Source organism: Ips typographus, linkage group LG7, assembly GCF_016097725.1.
Source record: "Ips typographus isolate SLU linkage group LG7, UJ_Ityp_2.0, whole genome shotgun sequence".
Taxonomy (NCBI): Eukaryota; Metazoa; Arthropoda; class Insecta; order Coleoptera; family Curculionidae; genus Ips; species Ips typographus.
Window position 1 is genome coordinate 1,369,449 of NC_138428.1, and position 20,557 is coordinate 1,390,005.

The following is a 20,557-nucleotide window of genomic DNA, read 5'->3' on the forward strand; positions in this document are numbered from 1 at the left end:
ATAGATATCAGGATTTTTTATTGGTTTTCACTGTATAACAGCCGTCCCCGGCTCTATACATTATATATTTTTAACAATGGCACACCATATACATATATCTATAACACAATATATAATGTCTGTACAATATTCCTGCTATTACATCCAAATAGCTTTGTCTCTGTTTAAGTCTTTTAATGAGAACAAATTTGTGTTTTGTATAATAGACACGTCCCCCAAATTTTTCCTTATATAGTGTAGTATATAATAGGTATGTATATATACGGGCCTTCAAAAGCTTCCAAAGGCACTTTCAACATCATTGTCTACATTTTTTTTTTGTGTAATTTCCTAGATTCTCCTTTTTATGTTGTTTTGTTATTTATTATACATTTTTGCATTAAAAAAGTACGTTCAAAGCAAGCTAATTAATATACAGTGGGGTATCACAGAACGCCAACCTAACAAAGTTTAATCACAAAGTTCAAAATTCAATAGGCGAGGACCGGAAACTCAAAACATATTATCTACATGGATTAGACATTTACCGCACTATGTATGTAACAAAAAAAGCACAAGTGAGGTATATAACGTTTTTTTTCTTGTCAACTTTATGCAGAGAAGTCGACACTTTACAAGCAAATAACCATCAGTAATCATTGGAGGGAAGTGCGCACTTTCCACATATACTTTTCTGTATCACAGCCAAAAAGTCACATGGAAAAATCATACGTCAAAGAAAAAGTCGAGGAATTGGGCGGACGTGGTCACGCGACCGCCCAAATAGGGGTGGCCGTCCACGAACCTACTGCTTCTATGTTACGCCCCAGTAAAGCTGGATTCATAATTTTAATTCCGCAAGAAGTAAGCGGCATAAGCGGTTAGTAAACTGACAGTATAAATTTGGTTAGTATTTTTGATTTCTATTCTGAATTTTACGGAAAATGAATGGGAAAATCATAGTAGCTGCAAGTAATCCAAGTGAAAACCAGAAAAGATACTTGACAAATGACAGTTTGAAAACCCACGAATGGGTGAAACAAAAATGATTCATTTCTTGCTGCTTGCGGTTCAAGCAACTTGCGCTTATTTGTCAAACTATGAATTCAGTTTAAAACCTGTCAAAAATTGACAGTCCATTTTTTTAGTCACACTTCGAAGCTTTATAGAAACGCAATAAAGTAACAACCACAATGAAAAATACAGATCTTTAAAAAGAATATTATTATTTCGTATAAAAGCAGTTCTTATCACACGGCTTGCCATTATATGAGATCGAGGTGGACGACACGTCAATCTTTGCTCCACCAAAACTCCGTCCTTATTACAACAAAAAAAACCTACACTTTACATATAAAGGTATAACATTATGTATTATTATATATCACTCTTAGTAATACTCATTCATTTCCTCAATATTTACAAAAAAAGTCCTTTCTACGAAACAAAAACGCCTCCCCAAGATTCAGTTTTAACTTGGGACTTTTGTACTGCAGCTCCCCCTTAGTTGTAGAAAACAATCTACTATAATATATATTGTCATGAGAAAAAGCAGGTCCGCGACCCCGATTGCACTACATTGTTGCACATTCAACTTATCATCATGTATGTCTAATATAATATAAAAATAATCGCCCGGATTATTTTTTTTTTTAAATCAAAGCCGCTTAGGAAATAGCAACGGTTAAAGCTTAACTACGATACGATTTCTGCGGGTAACAACGGTCGCTTACAACACCTAAACTAAAAGTCAGTCGGCTCGTGTAAAGTCCAGGCCTTAATACAATGGCGCATCTATGTTTATATAATATCAAATTCATTGAAAAAGAAAAGCATTTTATATGCACTATCTACATTAACGGATTGGATGTGACGAAGTCAGCTTTGAATCTGTCAAAAATTCAGTTTGTTTACACATCAAACTGACGTTGACAACAACTGTCACAGACAGTTAGTTGCTGACAAGATCACTATCTAATGCATTTATTCAAATTTAGTTTAAACAACAAAACTAACTGGACAAATACTTCAATCATTTGTTAATTAGTTGACGTTTAATCACCGACTGCGCTGTTGCCAATTTCATCACGTAACCAATCCGACAACAACAACAAAATTATCACTATCAGTCCCGGCTACACCGTCCTTTTCAAAAAAACTATCACGTTTAAAGATCATTCGGGCCGACTCCTCTTGGTCAGATCCTCCTCTTCGATGGCGTCGGGAGCGCTCCATCTCCTCTTTCTGCTCTCCGCGTCCAATTGGAGGGGAGTCATTTGCACATTAGCGTAGTAGTTCATCGGTTGATGAATGGTGGGGTGGGAGGGGTAGTCGGGAGATCGTATCGATTTGGGGGGCGAGTGCGACATGGGCCGATGGTTTTTAGGAGAGTTGGCGGGCGAGAGGAAAGGATTGGTGACGGTACCAGGGTACTGTCGCGCTGACATTGCCGTCGTGGTGGCCGTGGTCATGATGGTGGTGCTCCGAGACGGACCAATCGTGGTGGAAACGGCTTCTCGGGCTGTCAAAGACACCAACACATCTCCCACCTGTAAACAAGTTGAAACTCTATTTACTGCACACTGGTGGTAAATTCAAATAACCTTAGCAATGAGGCATAATTCAAGAACAACCCATAATACCAGAGTTGTTCTAGTATATAATTTGTGTGTGTATATGAATTCAGTCACGCGCTGCTTAAGCCGGGTCCACATGGGGGCACTTAAGTGCCGCGCACTTACGTATTATACGCTTTTTTACGACCGGCTGTTTGTTCAGGTGACTAAGTACGGACGACATCGTTACTAAACCGTCCACTACAAATTGCATTTAGCAAGGCAAACACTCTATTATTTTGTTAAATTGTTTGAACGAGCCAGCGCAACGTCTGTTTTCCGAGAACCCATAAATAATGTAAACGGCTTCATTTTTGAGGTTAGAGCAGAAGGCATTTTACAATGCATTGTGCCCATCCCTAGTCAATGTCAAAAATATGTAAGTTTAACTTAAGTACGCAAAATCAACCAATCTTCTGTCAATTAGTTTCTAGCCAGAGCTTAAGAGTTAATACAAGAAAATTGACATTTACAACGTTGACAGACAGGTGACAACAAAATTACCTGAAGTCGGTGAACTTTCAATCCCAGGCATTGTAAGGTCCTGTCCGGATTACAACTGGCCCAGCCGTGTCCCATCACGAAGTAGGGATGGTCCGAAGTCGTGTCCACTTCGACCTGAAACAAGAAAGAAAAAAAAACGGTTCAATAAAACCCGGCGAGAACGAGACGGAGAGGAGAAATGAATAATCTCGAAGATCGTACGTCACGTGTTGTATCATCGTAAAATCCGAGCGTGGAATGCCCGCTCGGTACTTGTAGTAGTACTACTACCGAGAGAGTCGTAAAGGGGCGCGACGTCAGAGGGGCACGGTAGTACCACACGTTCGGTACCGGAACGCTGTTGTCCTTGAAAGAGACCAAGGCCCACTCGGTATTTTAAGTCTAGCGGCCATTGTTTCTTTTCCCCGATACTATTATCATCTATACACAAGACTCTCTCTCTCTAGTTAGTAGGCAAGACAGAGATAAGAAATGTTTTAATTGAAGCAACAGTCATTCACAACTAAATCGAGAGGCCAGAAGCTAAAATCAAACGAAAATAAACGGTGCGGAATGAATAATTTGAAGAATGCCTTAATCACCGCGTTTATTTTTTCTCCGTTCTGATGAACCGAGAGTTTGTATAATGCCAAAGCGTACTGTGAAACACGTTAATAGTACTGGCAAACATTTACTCTTCGACTAAAAATAGTCCCTCGTCAATTCTGGCCGAGCCGATTTCCTTTGTTTATCTTACAGAGTCAAAACAAATAGAACTTACGTTTTGTTACTGTTAGAGATCAGCTAATTGCGTATGGATAATGTTGCATGAAAAATTACACGAAACTAGATTCAACGCCATCTTGGTTGTCGGTGAAATGTCATTATTCACCGCATACTATAGCCTAGAAGGTGCTTGTCAAAAATTCCAATATGGCGGAAATAGTAATGGTGACAGTTGCGTTGGTTTGTGGAAATTGTGTTTTTTGAGAATTAGATGGATTTTTACGGTTTAAAATCAAAACTTGAGGTTATTTGCTGCCTGTTCATACGTTTTTCAAGTCACATTGTATACTCAATGGTAAGTACAAGTGCTTTCTAGTACACTAAACCTATTATAGGTACTTGTTACATGCACGAGTACATTTTAAAGCACCCTTCATTGTAAGAGCAACAAAAACTAAATTTACAGATTTTCTTATACTGAACAGTGTTTAAACTAGTTTGGTGTGTGTTGTACTTTCCAGGACAAATGTTCTAACCAATTTGTCTGTCTATACATATCCGAATCAGGAACGAAGCTTTCTTTGATTTTTCACTCACAATTTGCAATTAACTATACACGAAATAATAAAAGAAAACATATTCCTTACGAACGCCGCCATTAAAAGTGACATTTTAGACTTTCTAGTATAGAGGGCGGTGCATTATTACGTTATTCCATCCACAGGAATACGATACGATTTCTGTTATTACTTTGGAAGTTGATACCAGTGGTACCAATTACTTATTCTCTGACACTTTGGACTAAAAACAGTCTTAATTTACCATCTTTGAGAGTTTGGTGTTAAAACGGCCGAGACAAACATAGCCACAAGGAACGCGTAACGTTTACGATATGACCAGAGGCAAGGTTCGGCAAGGTCGGTGACCAATCTTGGTTCGGATTTTCGATTCAAAAACCACACCGGACAAACCACTTTCGACCCAGCGCCGGGTATACCATTATTACCATTTTTATGCGCTACCCATATTTTGCATTTGCGCGTTTGTTCCGCGGAATCCGCTACCGGAATTTCGCCGTGCCACTTTTCAGATTTATAATTTTTGCTGTTGGGTGTTTTAGTCATGTTTTCTTGGGTGCTATCTCCGAAAAAACCACCCACTCTACCGGGCCCACCTTTGACTGTAAACGAGGATCGGGTCAGTGACATCTTGTGACTAAACACACACCGAAGGCGCACTCTAGAAGTGGCAAAAGATCACCGGTTATTAATAGGGAATTTATGTCACGGTTTGTGTGTGGTCTTTTAGGTGGCTGCCAATCTAAAAAAAAACATCATTCAGCTGTGTTTTTCTTACCTTTAAGGTTTCAAGACAGGTTTCACTTAATAAATGCATCAGTTTTAAGTCAAGAACTGGAAAATCTCAAAAACTGTCTCTAATTTATGTTTTTGCAAGAAATAATTGTAATTCTTTTATAAAACATCACTTTAAAACTATTTACTACAGTTTTCACTTTGTAAACAAAAGTAAGAGATACTCCCTCTGGTGATCAGTTTTGAAAACAGTTTCGGGCATTCCAGCTGTCATTTCTCCCTTTGTTTACATTGATTTTGACAGTGACAGTGTCATATTATTTATAATAGTTAGGTTAGGAACGGGTTGCCCGATTTTAGTTCAACTGGCGCTGCGATCTTAACTTGAAACGCCAATAGCAACGTACATTTTTTTTTTGGACAAAATTCGGCCTGTTAATGTAGGCCATTTTGCCCGTAAATTAACGACCGGCCGAAGAAAAAGTGGTAAGAGCGTAGGCGCGTCCATATACCTCTGAAGTTGGAGAAATTTATGCTGGCGCCAGTATTAAAATTTTGACCGTGATTCGACGTTTCGTAAGCCAGAAGATATACAGTTCATCTCGAGCAACTAAACGTTGACGTCATTCGTTCACACCGCCATATTGAAAAAGTGACTCACCTGCGCTCTTCTTTGGTCGTACGTCAACGTAATGGTAACGTGTCCCTCCTTCGCCTCCTCAATTTTCACCACCGTACTCTCCGACAGCCTCAACGCGGGACTTTTCTCGGCCGACTGGATGAAATCCTCCGTCCTCATGTCCTCGATCCTTCGAAACTCCCCACTGGCCAACTGGATCAGCTGTCCTTTCTGGAACGTTGGCGGTACCGTGTTGTTGTTCAGATGTTTTCTGGGAGACCTGGGGGGAGATATGGTCGCCGTCAGCCTTTTCCTGCCTTCGGGGGGTTTCTGCAGGTCCAAAGGTTCCGGTCTGGTCAACAGTCGATGTTTCATCGAACCTTCCTTCCCCGAGGGCACTTTAAAACTAGGACTTTGAGGCGAATGAGGCACCGACGTGATTGGCGAGTTTCGTTTCAGCACGCTTCCCGATTGGCTGGATTTCACTATGGAAGAGGTGGGAGGACTGAAGGTGTCCGGAGGTGGTAGGAAGGTGGCCGTACTGCTGGCAGTGGGCGTAGCCGGCGAGAACATTTCTTGTGGACTTAAAGGGGTTGGAGGAAAAGGGTTTCTTAACGGGTATTGTTGGTATAAACTGGAGTAGGAGAAAGTAGCATACTGAGGACTATGGGGGAACAGTCTGTAGGGGGAGTAGGGTGATAATGGGTCGTCTTTTGGTTCCTCTTTGGGTTGGGTGAGGTTGACAGGGATCGCCGACGGTGGCGGTGACGGGTACTTGCTAATCGGACGTGACGGTACCAGTCTAGTACCATTTGGATACGTGGTGGCCTCCATGCCATTGTAGTTTCTATAGGGGACGTAAATCGTTGGTTGTTGTTGTTCAGTTGAGGTTCTGTAAGAAAAAGAGTCAGTACCAACCACTCACACTAAAATATTTCAGTTACCTTGTGGCGGGAGGTAGTAGTTTGGGTGCCGGTCTGAGAAACACCTCAGAGGGCTGTTTCGGAGGGTTCCGGCTCCAAGGTTCCGAATAAGTCATGTAGGGCAGACGTCCTTCTACTCCCGCGGAAATCATCGGCCTAATGGCCTTTTACAGCCTTTCTGAAATAAAAAAAATGCTTTATTACTCACAAAATTCAAAATCAGATCTGATATAGTTATCACTTTACTACACAATGGAGTGTTAGGTGACAATTGTCAAATTTAAGGTTTTTTCAGTGTGCTTAACAAACTGAAACAGCATTTTTCCGTTTGTAACCGAATCGATATCAAAATTTACATCTTCGTTTTGGTGAGAGTTGGCAACGTGCCGCCATTTCAAACGATTAAACCGCCGCTCGCGTACAAGGCGAAGGTTACACCACAATAACCTTACCCAACGAAAGCATATCAGCAAATTCCGCGGCCATTAATAAAATCGAAACGGTGGCAATTATAGTAATTTTTTCCCTCCGTTTTCATTGATTTTTATTTGAAAAAAAAAACAAAAAGCAAGTAATACAAATTTAAAACTTATATCTCTCTCTCGACCGAAATCGTCCCACGCACTGGATGTATAGTAGAACAATGGACGTCCTACACACATCTGAATTGTGTCAATTACCATAATAAAACGTTATTTATTGCGGAAAGAACAATGAGGAGATTGATGCGCGTTAAATTTGCGGATGATGGTTATCCGATTTTTTTACAGGGTCGTACGTTCAAGTTTTGATCTGTTAACTTACATGTATAACACGGAACACACTCCGCCTGTGTTGCTTCGGAACGTACTCAATTTTTGATATTTGACATTTGACAACCGCAGACCGTATCATAACCTTACTTGGTTTACTAGAGTTTTGTATTAATTTCTAAACAAATCACAATTAAATTCCTGTTTATTAATTAGTAAATTGGGTTCAGTCAAGTTGAGTGCAGTGTGAAAATCGGGAGAAGTGTGACCTGCAGAATGAGTTTCAACGGTTATAAGCTGTTCAAGTTATGTTGAGTGTTTAGGCTGTTAGAATCTTGAAAGAGGGAGCAGAAGCCATTCTGCCCCAGTTAGAGAGGTTGTTAAGGAAGGATGAATCTTCGGAGGTGATGCTTTGCACCTGGAAGCTTTTGCTTGCATGTTCCGTCTAGCCAAATTGTCAATGAAACCCCACACAAAAGTTTTAAGGTAAATAAGTGCTTTACAACGTTGTCAAGAGCGTAAAAAAAGATTTTTTGGATTGTAGTTTTTAAAATGTATTTATCGAGTTAATGCTCGATTGGGCAAAATTGACCTCACAATGACGTAGTTTAACAAAATAATACATTGACTAACTGCCAACTACGTCATCATGACGTCAAATTCAAAAAAAAAACGAACGGAGCGACAACGTACGTGTCAATCCCTTAGCGTTCATTGGTCGACAGCTTTATTACGTCATACTGGATGCCGTTTTTAAAAGGGAGTGAATTTGTTGCACCCAACTTACAGTGCTGACGCGTAATCGGCTTAAAATAAATTCCGACCGTGAATTATTACGCCGCAACCGTTTAATTAAATAGAATCACAATAAACACCAAACAGACATAAACTCTCATCAGCGGAAATTCGCAATTACCGACAAAACTGACATTTCGCGCGTTTTACGTAACCGGCGAAAACAAACACACGAGCGCCCACGCCAACTCTCTCGATTGACTCGAATTCCGTTCATTGATTGTTTCAACCTAACCAGATGGTTAACACGACGTGCGAAAATCGGCCCTAACCCGTCACCTTGGCAACGGCGAAACCTTATGATTTGTTTGCTCCAACAATTCTGATTGTTGTTATCGGTCAGGGTCGAACAAGAAAAAACTTGTCTCGAGTACCTCCCCCCTTTAATTATTATTAATCTAATGGAATTGAGCCGCGCCCATGGTTTTGTTGACGTTCAGGGGTTTGTTAGACCAAAGCTTATACGAAACGGTTAGTTTACACACCCAATAATTCAGAATTTGATACCATCGAGGTGTTAATTGAAAGACATAATTTTGATGTTTTGATGACTTTTTTTGCGATATTTGACATTTTGAACGGCCGCCATTTTGTTTTCCATTATCTGTCACTCACTGTTAATTGATTAAGATTGATTTGTGATATTTTTTAAAAACCACCATTTTGTATTAAAGTTTTAACATTCCTCCTAATGGTTGGATTGTGCCATTTTGTTTTTCTTGGTTACTATTGGCCGCCATTTTGATTTTTACTTTCTTTCTGTCCAGTTTTATGCAACGGTCGTTTTTTTTTTACTTTCTTAAAATTATTCAGTCACGTGACGTCTGAAACTGTGAAAGCTAAAATTTTGTTTAACGATCACTACAAACAGTCACGTGACCCTTAAATACACAGTTTCAAAATTGATACTTTTCTGGAATGTCAAATTTAATTTTTTAAAGTTCAAATTGAAATTGAAAAAATTATTTAAAATAAAAATCAACAGTCACGTGACCCTGAAAAAAAATTGAAACTGTTAAAGACAACAAAAGACACTAGTCACGTGACATTAAAAAAAAACAATAGTTTTGAACTTAAAATGCAAAAGTTTCGTTTTGACTGTGACATTTTCTATTTCATCTGTCACATTCAAAAGTAAACAACTTTTAGCTCAAAGTAAATCGTTTGGATATCTCCATGGAATGATTAAAACTGTCAAAGTGATTGCCTGAACTATGGAGGTGTAAAAGTATAAATACACTAACGATATATGAACAAAGAACAGGTCGGTATCAATTTGTTTTTAAGTCGTAACGCAAAAGCTTAACAATCAGCCGTTACGCAAAATCGAGATAATAATGAAAGCCTAGCAATATTCCTGCAATGAATAGTAGATTTAATAGTAAACAGAAACACCTGTGCCCGTGCATACTATTAATAGGTATCTACTTTATATTACGCAACGTTCAGGGACGTAACAAGCCCACGCCGGCAGGCTCCAATTGATTCAGTTGTATTGAAGATTGCTTGCTGCACTGGTTTTTTTTGTCAATTTTCCCCCATTTTTGGTTGCACTACAAGGTTAGGTTAAGTGAGGTTAGTGGTTGCCAGGCTGGTCCTGTCCTGTTTCAGCCCGTTTAATTATTCATTAAAATATGAGGTATGCAATTAGTTTTCGGTTGCACAATGTAGTGGCATATACACAACCGATTTTGAATTGGTAAACCCACGCCATCACTAGGAATGTGCCATCGTATCGAATGTGTGAATCTATCCCATCCAGACTTACTTAGCACTCAGAGCAAATCCCAGAGAAAAATCACTCATACAGCGACGGTTCGAGTCGCGGGTACCACTGTCTACGTCACAAACGGAGAGAACCTGTTCCGGCCACGTTACGCGCGGTACTACTTCGTCGTACTATTCGAGTCTCCGGTCGCATCTAAACCGGGCAAGAGCGAGGAGAGAGGGGGGAATGAGTTCCAGGAATCCGACAATAGAACCACTTCGAGGCCCCGTAATAGGGCTTCTCGAGATAACAATGGGAGCCCCATCGGTCGTGTTTATGGTGTTCGTTTTTGTTGGAAGAATCTCTCTCAAAATGATGACCCCTGACTTGGAAAAAGTCACCACTTGAGGCAGGTGGTACTTGCGTGAGAATTTCTTTTTTAGGGTTGTGTTAATGGCCAGTACCACCTAGTGGTGGTCCTTGTCAAGGTCGGTCCTAAATAAACTATGACAAGACAAACAATATGTTTCAAGTACCTGTATTCAGAAATTTTAAAGCAACTCATCTAAGTTATTCAGTTTAACTGAGAGACAGTTTTCTGGTGTGTGTGTCATTTCTAAGCACCGCCCTTCTGCTACAAAGCCTACTCTAAATAGTAGTAATTTCTTTTAAACATATCAATCAAAATTAAAGTTGTCTTCCGTCACATGACACAACTTTCTAGGGCGTGCTTTCTATAGCTACGCCCCTATACTCTGATTGGTCAGTTCGAGTTTTTGATTTGTGTTCTGTAATTGAATTTAGTCACGCCCCAGCTTGACCACGCCTCTTTCTGTTGCTAACAGCATTTCTAAGACTGCTAATCGATCCATCGAGATATTAATCCTCCGCCTGTATCATTCAATCGACTTAATCAGTGAAACAATAAAAATTATTATCGATTGTTACGTCCTTATCTCGTTGCGTTGAAAAATACGCGTATACGTGCTGATTTTCCAATAATTTGATTGTAGAAGATTTACGACCCGATAATGGCGGGCTGCAAATAAAACCCGGCTTAACCTAGACTATACGAACGTCCTTGACTGTACTACAGACTTGCCAGTACCTGAATTTAGCTCGTAATCGAATTACATTCACTTTCCACAGTACTACCAAGATAGCTGAAGGGCCTTTTTGTATTTAAAATGGCAGCCAAAAACACCACAATACCCATTTTAGTTTAGTATCAAATTTAACCGTTAGAGGCGTGTCTCTAATCGGCTCAGTGTCAGGGGTGGAGCCTTTTCTCGGTTGTGGGCGTAACCTACACCCCCCCCCCCCCTTGGGTTGTTAGGTGTTTAAACGTTTCGATTTGACTGTGACATTTTGCACCTGATCTGTCACAGTCTAGACTTACTTAGCCTAAGTTTGTTAAACGTCAATTAATGTTTTAGGAGGGCGTGGTTTTACTTAGTTCGGCCCCCTGACACTTTAAACCTCGCCTTAAAAACGCAGTCAACTGTTATTGGTAAGTCTGAAAAGACATTTTAGATAAACGTGGCTTAACCTCACTATTTGTCACTTAAGGTGTATCTAATCAGTACTGTTGGTGTGGTTTTAACGTAAACGTTTTGTTCCGGACTGGTATCATCAAGGGTGGCACACTTACGCTTCTCGCAGCTCCCCTGGCCGCCACAACAACCTTGGCTCGAAAATCAATTCAGCCTTGCCTAACGCGGTCGTTATGGCAACGTCGCCCATTCATCCCGGTCGCGCCGCCCCCGATCCGTACAACCGGCTCTCGGGCGCTGTTGCCACGGTTACGGGGGTTATTTTTACTACACCCGGGGTCGTACACGAGCCGTTTTTTTGTATGCGTGTCGACCTTAGGCCGGTTCTCGTTATTTCGATAACGACTAATGACCGGGATGGGGGGTTGTCTTGCAGAGGGACTGTCTTAGTTAAGCGTGGAGATGACGGATTAAGCAAACGACTTGACAACGTCGCCTTAAAATACCCGGGGCTCGATAGTAAGTGTGTAGATGGGTGAACATTTCGGCCCTTGTGCGGGAGTAAATAAAGAAAGGGAGTGTTTCATTCATGGCGGTGGGGGTGGAGTGGCAAGGGGAGTACGCTTCCTGACCTCATTGCTCCAATTCGGAGGGGGGGTGTTAAGTAGGTAGTTAAGGAAAAAATGCGTGTCGTACACCGTACGATTATGAAGATTTTTCTTTTGATATGCGAAACTATTTTAAGGGGAGGGTGGAACGGGGGGGGATGCACCGGTGAATGAAAACGACGCCTCTATTGATCGCTAACGGAGTTAATAGTCGCCACGTGCGGACTATGAAATTGGGACGATAGGGATTTTTGCTAATTTAAAGGATGGTTTAACCTCAAAACTAAAAAGTGTCAAAGTTGTTGCAACTCTGCAGAAACAATCCTGCTCTAGAAGCTTTTTATACGTCTACGGTAATTTAGGGGTATATGTCGTCTGTCAAAACTGTGACGCAACTGAACTTAACCTTGCTTTTGACAAAGTTTCTTCCTTCCTTCCTAAATATGGCTTCTGCTCTCTTTATGGGTCAATTTGCCAGGGGTAGTGGTAGGTTAAAAAAATAAAATAAAATTAAAATACATTTCGGTCACTTGCGGTGCTGGTACGTTACGGTAGCACTGCCGGTGGTACCATTCGATGGTACTGCGCGTAAGCGAGGCGGCGGACGAGTATGCAAATCGACTTAATTTTAACGAGCACGGGGGCGGGGGGGGAGGATGTTTTTCCTTTTTTTTTTCTTTTAATAGTCGATTGTAATGACTCAGTTAACTAATAATCCCGCCATATTCGCGCACAACATCCTGCACTTTTGCGGTTTTAATTAAATGTACGGGCGCGTTGAAATGTCAAAAGTTGGTTCACTGAACCAACGCCATCGTGATGGAGATGAGTCATTCATATAAACCAATTTAAAACGTGAAAAATCTGTTTTTTGACTAGTTTTGGTTCTTGACAATTTGGGAGATCATTTTTTGCTTGATTAGCCCTTCCCGCGTTTCAAGAATATGCTCCCTGGGATGTTTTGAAGCTTCTTTAAACATCTAGAAAGAGTTCTAAAAACGCTTTTAGAACAAACTATCAGATTTAGTAAAAAATATTTGCGGCGTTGCCAAATTAATTTTACCCAGAAATTACCACAACTATCACATATCGAGACAATCACAGATTTTTGTCCAGTAAAAGTGGCAGAGTGGTTGCAACAGTGCGACATTGCCAAACTGTTATACTCGACCGATCATTCAGCGACTACAGCAACTAGCCAATACATACAACATTGCCAAGTTTCGTTTTTTTTTTTTAACAGTAAACTAACTTGAAATGCAATGCAATTTTTTTTTTGACAGAAAGCAAAATTCAAGAGCCTCGCCAGCCTATGACCATGTTGATATGGAATGGGAGATGGGAAAATGGTATTTTATTTAAAGTTACAAGAAACTTGTTCAGTGGGACCTATTTCTTGATTATATCAATTGAAACTTTTTATTATGAAAAGCCTGTACATTTTTGAATTTTTAAGGAGGGACGGGGGCAGCTGCTCCTACTAAAATTTGAGTACTTTTTGCTTGACACAATAGTACTGGTGGTTTGGACAAATTCGTGGTGATGTTTTGCACCTGAATCAATTTTATTAAATTGTAGTCGACAAAATGGTACTGGCGGTACCGTATCAATTTCTACTTGCACCATTCAGTGACCCGTTGTTTTTCGAGTGACACACCGAATCGGTTTTGGCGCAATCACACGGTAAAGATTGCGCTAGTACGAATTGCGACCCTGGCAGAAAAAAAATTGGTTACAATATTGCGTAGTTCGAAGATCTGCGATTGTTCGATTCAATTAAGTTATATAATTTTTCCGGTCGGGTAATTTATTCCGAAAAACCGTGTTTAAAAATTCGCACGCCATTATCCACGGCTAAAACTATATTTAACCGATTTCGCACACATGTTCCCCGGCTCAAGGGCTTCTCCCACGACGATTTTTTTATGCAAAACGTGAAACATCATCGTTTTTTTTTTATTTTTTTTTTTTTGGGATTCAGTGCCCAAACTGGCCCAATTTACTTCAGCGATCCGGTTTCGATTTCAAATTACCGAGAATTTTTCCCGAAAAAAGGCGGGCGCGCCATTTTTAAATGGTAATGAGCGCGCATCCAGTCCGTGTTTGTTGCAAATTCGGCATCTTTCTTTTGCATTCTTGGAATGCACGCGCGTCTCCCAAACGTCCATTGTTTCCGTTCAAGGCCGTCCCGGAATTAATTCAATCGGTTTTGCGGTTTCGTCTTTACGATCACGATCTGAATACATAAAATTCACTCTAAACACGTCTTAATCCCACACTGCACGACAGATCAGTCAAAAGAGCTTCGCCCCTAACTAACAACGCAATGAACGTCATTTTGAAACTACCCATAGAAAACTTTGCATCGCAATCATTCTGAAACCGACTATGTTTTAGAGTTTTTTTTTTTGTCAATTATTTTACAATCAACCATACATTTCTAGAGTGAATAGTATTTTGAAACTAACTATATTTTTTTTCGCAATTAAAAAAATTCTAAATGGCTTCAATATTTTGACAAAAAATTCAAAATGGCGGCCTGGAACGCCATTTTCTCTGTCATTTATTGAAACTACGTGACATTTCCTTTACAATGAGATGCAAGTCAATATTTTGACAAAAAATTCAAAATGGCGGCCTGGAACGCCATTTTGTCTGTCATTTATTGAAACTACGTGAAATTTCCTTTAAAATGAGGTGCAAGTCAATATTTTGACAGAAAATTCAAAATGGCGGCCTGGAACCGTCAAAAAATAAAACTTTTTTATTTGTCAAGTTACAGTTGACATCTCGGTGTCATTTTATGTTAAAATTTCCTGGAAAAGACGCTGGTGCAGTCGGTTTTTTGATATCTCAAAAACTAACAGAGTTAGACCTAAAATTTAACATTTTAAACATTTCTTTGCCAGGAACTCGACCAACAAAGAAAAACATGAAATCTGACTAAAAAAATATTTACAATATAATATGTGATGTTATGGTAAATGAAATTTGACGCCCTCTAGCGGCCAAACGGAGTTATCAATCAACTCATGTGGGGATATTTTTGGAAAGCTTGAAATCTGCTTTATCTTTTGTTTTCTATGACATTTTGACGTATCTTGTCAAGTAAGAGAGTAATTTAGGATCAAAGCAACGAGTGTCACAAAGTATGTGATTTTATGGCGAAAGAACTTTAACGCCCTCTAGCGTCCAAACGGCTTAAAAGTGCTTTTTTTGTACTTATTTCCCCTAATTTAAGGTCCTTTGGTATAAATATGCCCTTCGATGTGCATATTTATACCAAAATAATTGCACTTTTTGCAAAAATGGAATTTTTGAATGATTGTAACTTTTTTATAGATTTCTTTAGATAGATTTTTTTTCAGTTTTTTAAAATAATCTGGACAAACACGGGGGCTGTTCAAAAAGTTTCACATGAATTTTTTTCTTGGGGCATATACACCACTTTTCAACTTTTTAGGTGTTTATTTTTTCACCCTTCAAGTATTCTACAATCAATTTGGACCACCCGGTAGACCTGTAGGTATTTAGTCACTGAATGTGTTTATGCGCCGTATTGATTCGATTAATCCATACAATTATTCAAATTGCTAGAGGATGTGTTGGAAAAAAAACAACGAGAGACAATTATTTTGAGTCGATGACTTTGGGAGAGGGTGCGGACTATCCGGACATTGTTAAACGAGACGTTATTGTTGTAGCTGATTTTATTAATGCAAATGTTCAAAGTGGCTCCGTTTGAATACTAAACGGAATTGCCTTTTTGCGTTCGCTAAAACTAGAAACTGCGCGCAATTCATAGAAGAGCACTTTATCAATAAAACACGTTTCCTTAAACGAGGCGCATTAATGAACGTGCACCAGCCAGACATCAGCATACGGGGGGGCGATGTTTTAAATAATTGACTTTGCAAATGGCACGATGGCGATCGATCGTCACATTCCAACAGGGACTGAATGAACGTTTCGCATTTTATCGATCTCTGGCTCGCGCTAATGCTGTTCTCTCTATCGTTTTACTCGAGAAGATAAAAGAAAAACAGTGATCGAGTACTTCTAGTCACGATTAGGATTTCAAGCAAAAATGGCGCAGCACAATTAGTATTCGACTTCAATACTTTCTGACTTGACCCCGGTATAACCCAACAGTCCAGAAACTTCAACTGTCAATATGACTACGTTTATATCGTTTAACCTGAATCCGACGTTTTGTCGCAGTCAGCTGTCAAAGGACCTGTCTTGTTTTCGGGGTTTTTCCCACTAATGGGAGCGATGCACGTCATCAGTGAGTTTGACGTTTTGAAAATGCATTCGTATTGCTTAGCGATTACTTTTGTGAGTACTAATGGTAAAGTAGGCTGTGCATGTATCATTTTAACGCTCCATCAAGCGTGCTGTGCCAATTTCGACGTCACGATGACGTAATTTGACAGTTGATTATAATATTATTCTGTTCAATTACGTCATCGTGACGTCAAATTTCCAGCCTTCAAACTGTCAAATACATACATGCACCGCCTACTTGGTATAAGATTTCATTTTACAGTGCTTTATTAATATTGACAAACGCGATTAATACAAAATGGCGATAAAAGTCCTCCATCTTTTTGTTTTGAAAACTGTTTAAATATGAAAATAGGGGTGTTCCCCCATTAAATCTTGTCCCCCCCGTCTAAAATTGACATTTTCTGAAATAATCACAAATAAATGACTTTTTTCTTTCATACACGTCTAACATGACTTTTGTAAGTATTAATGGTAAAGTAGGCTGTGCATCTATCATTTTAACGCTCCATCAAGCGTGCTGTGCCAATTTCGACGTCACGATGACGTAATTTGACAGTTGATTATAATATTATTCTGTGCGTCTTTTCCGGGAAATTTTAACACCGAGACGTCAACTGTAACTTGACAAATAAAAAAGTTGTATTTTTTGACGGTTCCAGGCAGCTATTTTGAATTTTCTGTCAAAATATTGACTTGCACCTCATTTTAAAGGAAATTTCACGTAGTTTCAAGAAATGACAGACAAAATGGCGTTCCAGCTGTGTCATAACTCCAAACCAGAATAGAAAAAGAACTCACACACACTTTATCCAAAAATGTTCCATAACTTGTTTATTTGACAGTTGACGACCAAAAGTGATTGAAGCGAAAAGATAGCTCAGGTCGTAAGCTTTCCAAAAATATGTTTAAGTTAATCGGTTGCACCGTTTGGCCGCTAGAGGGCGTCAAAGTCAAGCTTCACAAACCTTCAAAGTGACACTTTTGCTTTAACCTAAAATAATTCAGTTATTTGAACGGTTACGACAAAAGGTCACTGAAGGTAAACTATAGTCCAGACCAAAGGCTTTTCAACGGTGTACTCAAAAAAGGTCATTGGTGTGACAGTTTGACCGCTAGAGGGCGTCAAAGTAAAGCTTTTTGACTTTTTACACAGTTTTTGAGATATTTCCCGGAAACTAAAAATTGTTTTTTGTAAAAGTTGTATTCCCTCAAGGTACGTTTGTGGTAAAAATTCAGACCTCTGACTTGAAGCGTTCCTGAGATATTTAGCAAAAATCACAAAAAAGCACGGTTAACTTTGATGCCCTCTAGCGGCCGAACCGGGACACTTAGCCGTGTTTACTCAACGTCACGTGGGAGCACCATTCATTAGCTTTCTTTTGTTATATGGCTCCTATATACGGGATGGTTCAAATAAGCGAGTTATGGACGATTTTCTGGATAAGTGCACGAAAATTTCGCTCAAATTAAGAATTTTTGTTCGATTCCAGGGGCGGCCAATCGAGATACCGACATTTTACATCAAGTAGGCCTAGAATTTGACGTAGATTCCAAAAATCAAATAAAAAATGGCTCATCCCATTTAAGAAATTATAAGTTTGCTTTTTTGTTCAAATTTGGGACACCCTGTATGTTAATTTTTTTTGTTCTCAAAAAAATCAGTAAAATGCAATTGCCAATTTTTTCCTAGTTTCCTGGATTTCTGTAACAAACATTTTTTTTTTATCTTCATACGTCACAGTAATTGGTGTAATACGTGGGAAAGTGGAAGAAAATAATTGGCAACGCTGCACAGTAAATATTTCAGCAATTTGTCCAAAACGATTTTTTCCAGTTTATATTATTTTCGGAAATATAAAGAGTTAGGAAATCGATTTGGCAACATGGTATCAATTTTTGACAGGTGTCACTTTTTCGGTTTGTGTCAGTTTTTTTTTTGAATTTGAAAAGTGACGAGTAGAATCGGTTGGCAACAGCCCAGCAGGAGGCCGGCCCGCAAACCAGACTTGACCCCGTGCGAGTCTCAATCATTAACACCAAGCAACAGCGTTCCGTCAACATTCCTTTTACTATCGTTCGCCGGACTGGTTACTGAATCTCTATTAATAAAATATCGCATCTAATTTCTTTTTGAGGTTAGGTTTCCCCCCGCCCCCCCCCCCATTTCGGTAGTTGTGATTAATCGCGCGATAAGGACGTCACTGTAATGAATAAGGTATCCGAGAAGTGGTTAGATAAGGTTCATTTACACAATAACAATAGATGACACAACCGATGATATTAAAGTGGATTCAGGGGTGTTTGAACCCTTTTCGGTACCACCCTTGCACTAAAAAAAACGACAAAACATCTGTTTGAAATCACGGCGCTCTAACCTTGACATTGGCGTTATTTACCTCGGAATGAAAGCAGCGTCGTCCCAACAAAGCCATGTGCGTGGGAGGTGGAGGGGTAGTCGATAATCCGGCCCTTCAACCACCCTTTTCGCTCAATTAGCACCGACAAAACACCGGAAAACGCGTCGAAAATATTTGAAAAACGAAAATTCCGTCCGGGCATCCGCGCTTACCGTGAATCGCAAACTGAAACGTAACGTAGTGAACGAACGAAAGTTATAACCGAGTAAAATGTAACGTGCCAGACAGTGGCGTAGTACGCAAGATCGGGATTTTCCTACTTGTTGCTCTGCGTTCCCCCCCCCCCCTTACACCATTTCCGCGCCTCAATGAGCCAGGAAATCGGTTTACGAATGGTTTTTGTGACACTGATTAAAGCCCTCTTGTTTATTGTGATGGTTAATAAGACCACACCCCTAAAGGCAAGATTTTAGTTATTGTAGGAGGAGCTATAGATGCAAACCACACCCCCCTTAAATTCACTCACGAGTATGTTGTTATAATTGGTTCAAGAACAAGACCACTCCCATTAGGGCGAGGTTACATGAGACACGCCTACTAAACATCAACGTTCATCATTTATTGGCCACTTAATAATGTAGAAACTGTTATAGCAACCAAACTTGTGTAACTGATGCAACAAATATTCAGTAGGCTTCTCCATATTCAATATGTCCGCCATTTTGATATCTTTAAAGTAATGTGAACCACTGTGTATTACAAACATTCTAGAGTGATTAACTTTCATTGGTGAAAATAGGGCGTTGCGTCAACCTCATTGGTTCAGGACACTTAAACCACGCCTCCTAAAGCATTTGAAGAAAGAAAATCCAGACAAATTACCCTACACAAACCAACTCAATTATGTACGCACACAACAAGAGGAATTAATCAAGCAAACTGGAAAATTATACACGAGAAGTGGAAAAAAACTGTGGTGGAATATTTTCCCACAATTTTTCGTTTGAAAAATGAAATAAATGGAGTGCAAATTGGCCCCCTTTGGCAAATTGCACCGCCATTAAGGTCTATTAGGTGTGCCCCTCGAACGTCGGCTTCTTTGCTTGTTTTCGTCCAGTTTAATGTATTCAATTCAAGGATTAACACTCGGAAAGTATTCGTATTTATTTCGGTTATTTATGCAGTTACAGTGTGACTCAATATTCCAGTCGAAAGCACCAAAAATCCTCTAGAAATTTGTATTTTTGAGGTTTTTTCGTACAACGCACTGGGAGGGAGTTAAACGCCATTTTTGGTGGAAAATGTCAAAAATCATTTTAGACAAGCAAGGGTAGAATCGTTAAAATTCTAAAAGGTAAAGTGACCAAGATAATTTTTCCTAAATTGCTTACTGTCAGTGTTGCCAAGTCAAAATATTTAATGGCGGTAGAATAGTCAGTCAAAAAACGGTAAATACCAGTAAAAATAACTGTCATAAATCTCAGAAACGCGTTTTACATCAAATACTGCAAGAAAACGTTTCTAAACCCTGATTTTTACAATTTGAGCATGGTTTGACAGTTTTGACGTTAATGACAGTTGTCACGTGATTGTAGAACATTATTTAGTTAGACGGTCACGTGAAAATTGGCAAAATATCTGTCATAAATCTCAGAAACGCGTTTTATATCAAATACTGCAAGAAAACCTTTCTAAACCCAGATTTTTGCAACTTTTGAGCATGGTTTGACAGTTTTGACGTTAGTGACACTTGTCACGTGATTTCAGAAAACTACTTAACTAGACTATGAAGTGACAATTGTCAAAATAACTGTTAAATCTCAGAAAATCGTCTTATCGTTTCGAAAACTGTGTTAAAATGTAATTCTTGCAAATTCTAGTCAAATTCTGACATTA

The 20,557-nt window shown here is 39.5% G+C and overlaps 2 protein-coding genes across 5 annotated transcripts in view; one reads left to right on the forward strand and one right to left on the reverse strand.

The window, feature by feature from the left end:
- Positions 1-1,188: 1,188 nt before the first annotated feature.
- The window catches only part of Atx-1 (Ataxin 1), a 29,373-nt gene continuing 10,004 nt past the window's right edge, over positions 1,189-20,557 (reverse strand). For 2 of the 4 annotated variants that reach the window (XM_081983211.1, XM_081983210.1), the window contains exons 3-6: positions 6,680-6,836; positions 5,778-6,627; positions 3,099-3,212; positions 1,189-2,528 (exon numbers count right to left, since the gene is read on the reverse strand). In XM_081983211.1, the coding sequence (XP_081839337.1) occupies positions 2,154-2,528; positions 3,099-3,212; positions 5,778-6,627; positions 6,680-6,810 (1,470 nt within the window). In that variant the 5' untranslated portion in view covers positions 6,811-6,836 and the 3' untranslated portion in view covers positions 1,189-2,153. Of the gene's footprint in view, positions 2,529-3,098; positions 3,213-5,777; positions 6,628-6,679; positions 6,837-9,973; positions 10,259-18,700; positions 18,907-20,557 lie in introns of those variants that run through there. The other 2 variants (XM_081983208.1, XM_081983209.1) reach the window with 2 other exon arrangements.
- CalpC (calpain C) overlaps positions 4,048-20,557 on the forward strand; it is a 66,700-nt gene continuing 50,190 nt past the window's right edge. Inside the window, exon 1 of the mRNA XM_081983172.1 lies at positions 4,048-4,158. The gene's annotated coding sequence lies outside the window, so the exon portion shown is untranslated. The remainder of the gene's footprint in view (positions 4,159-20,557) is intronic.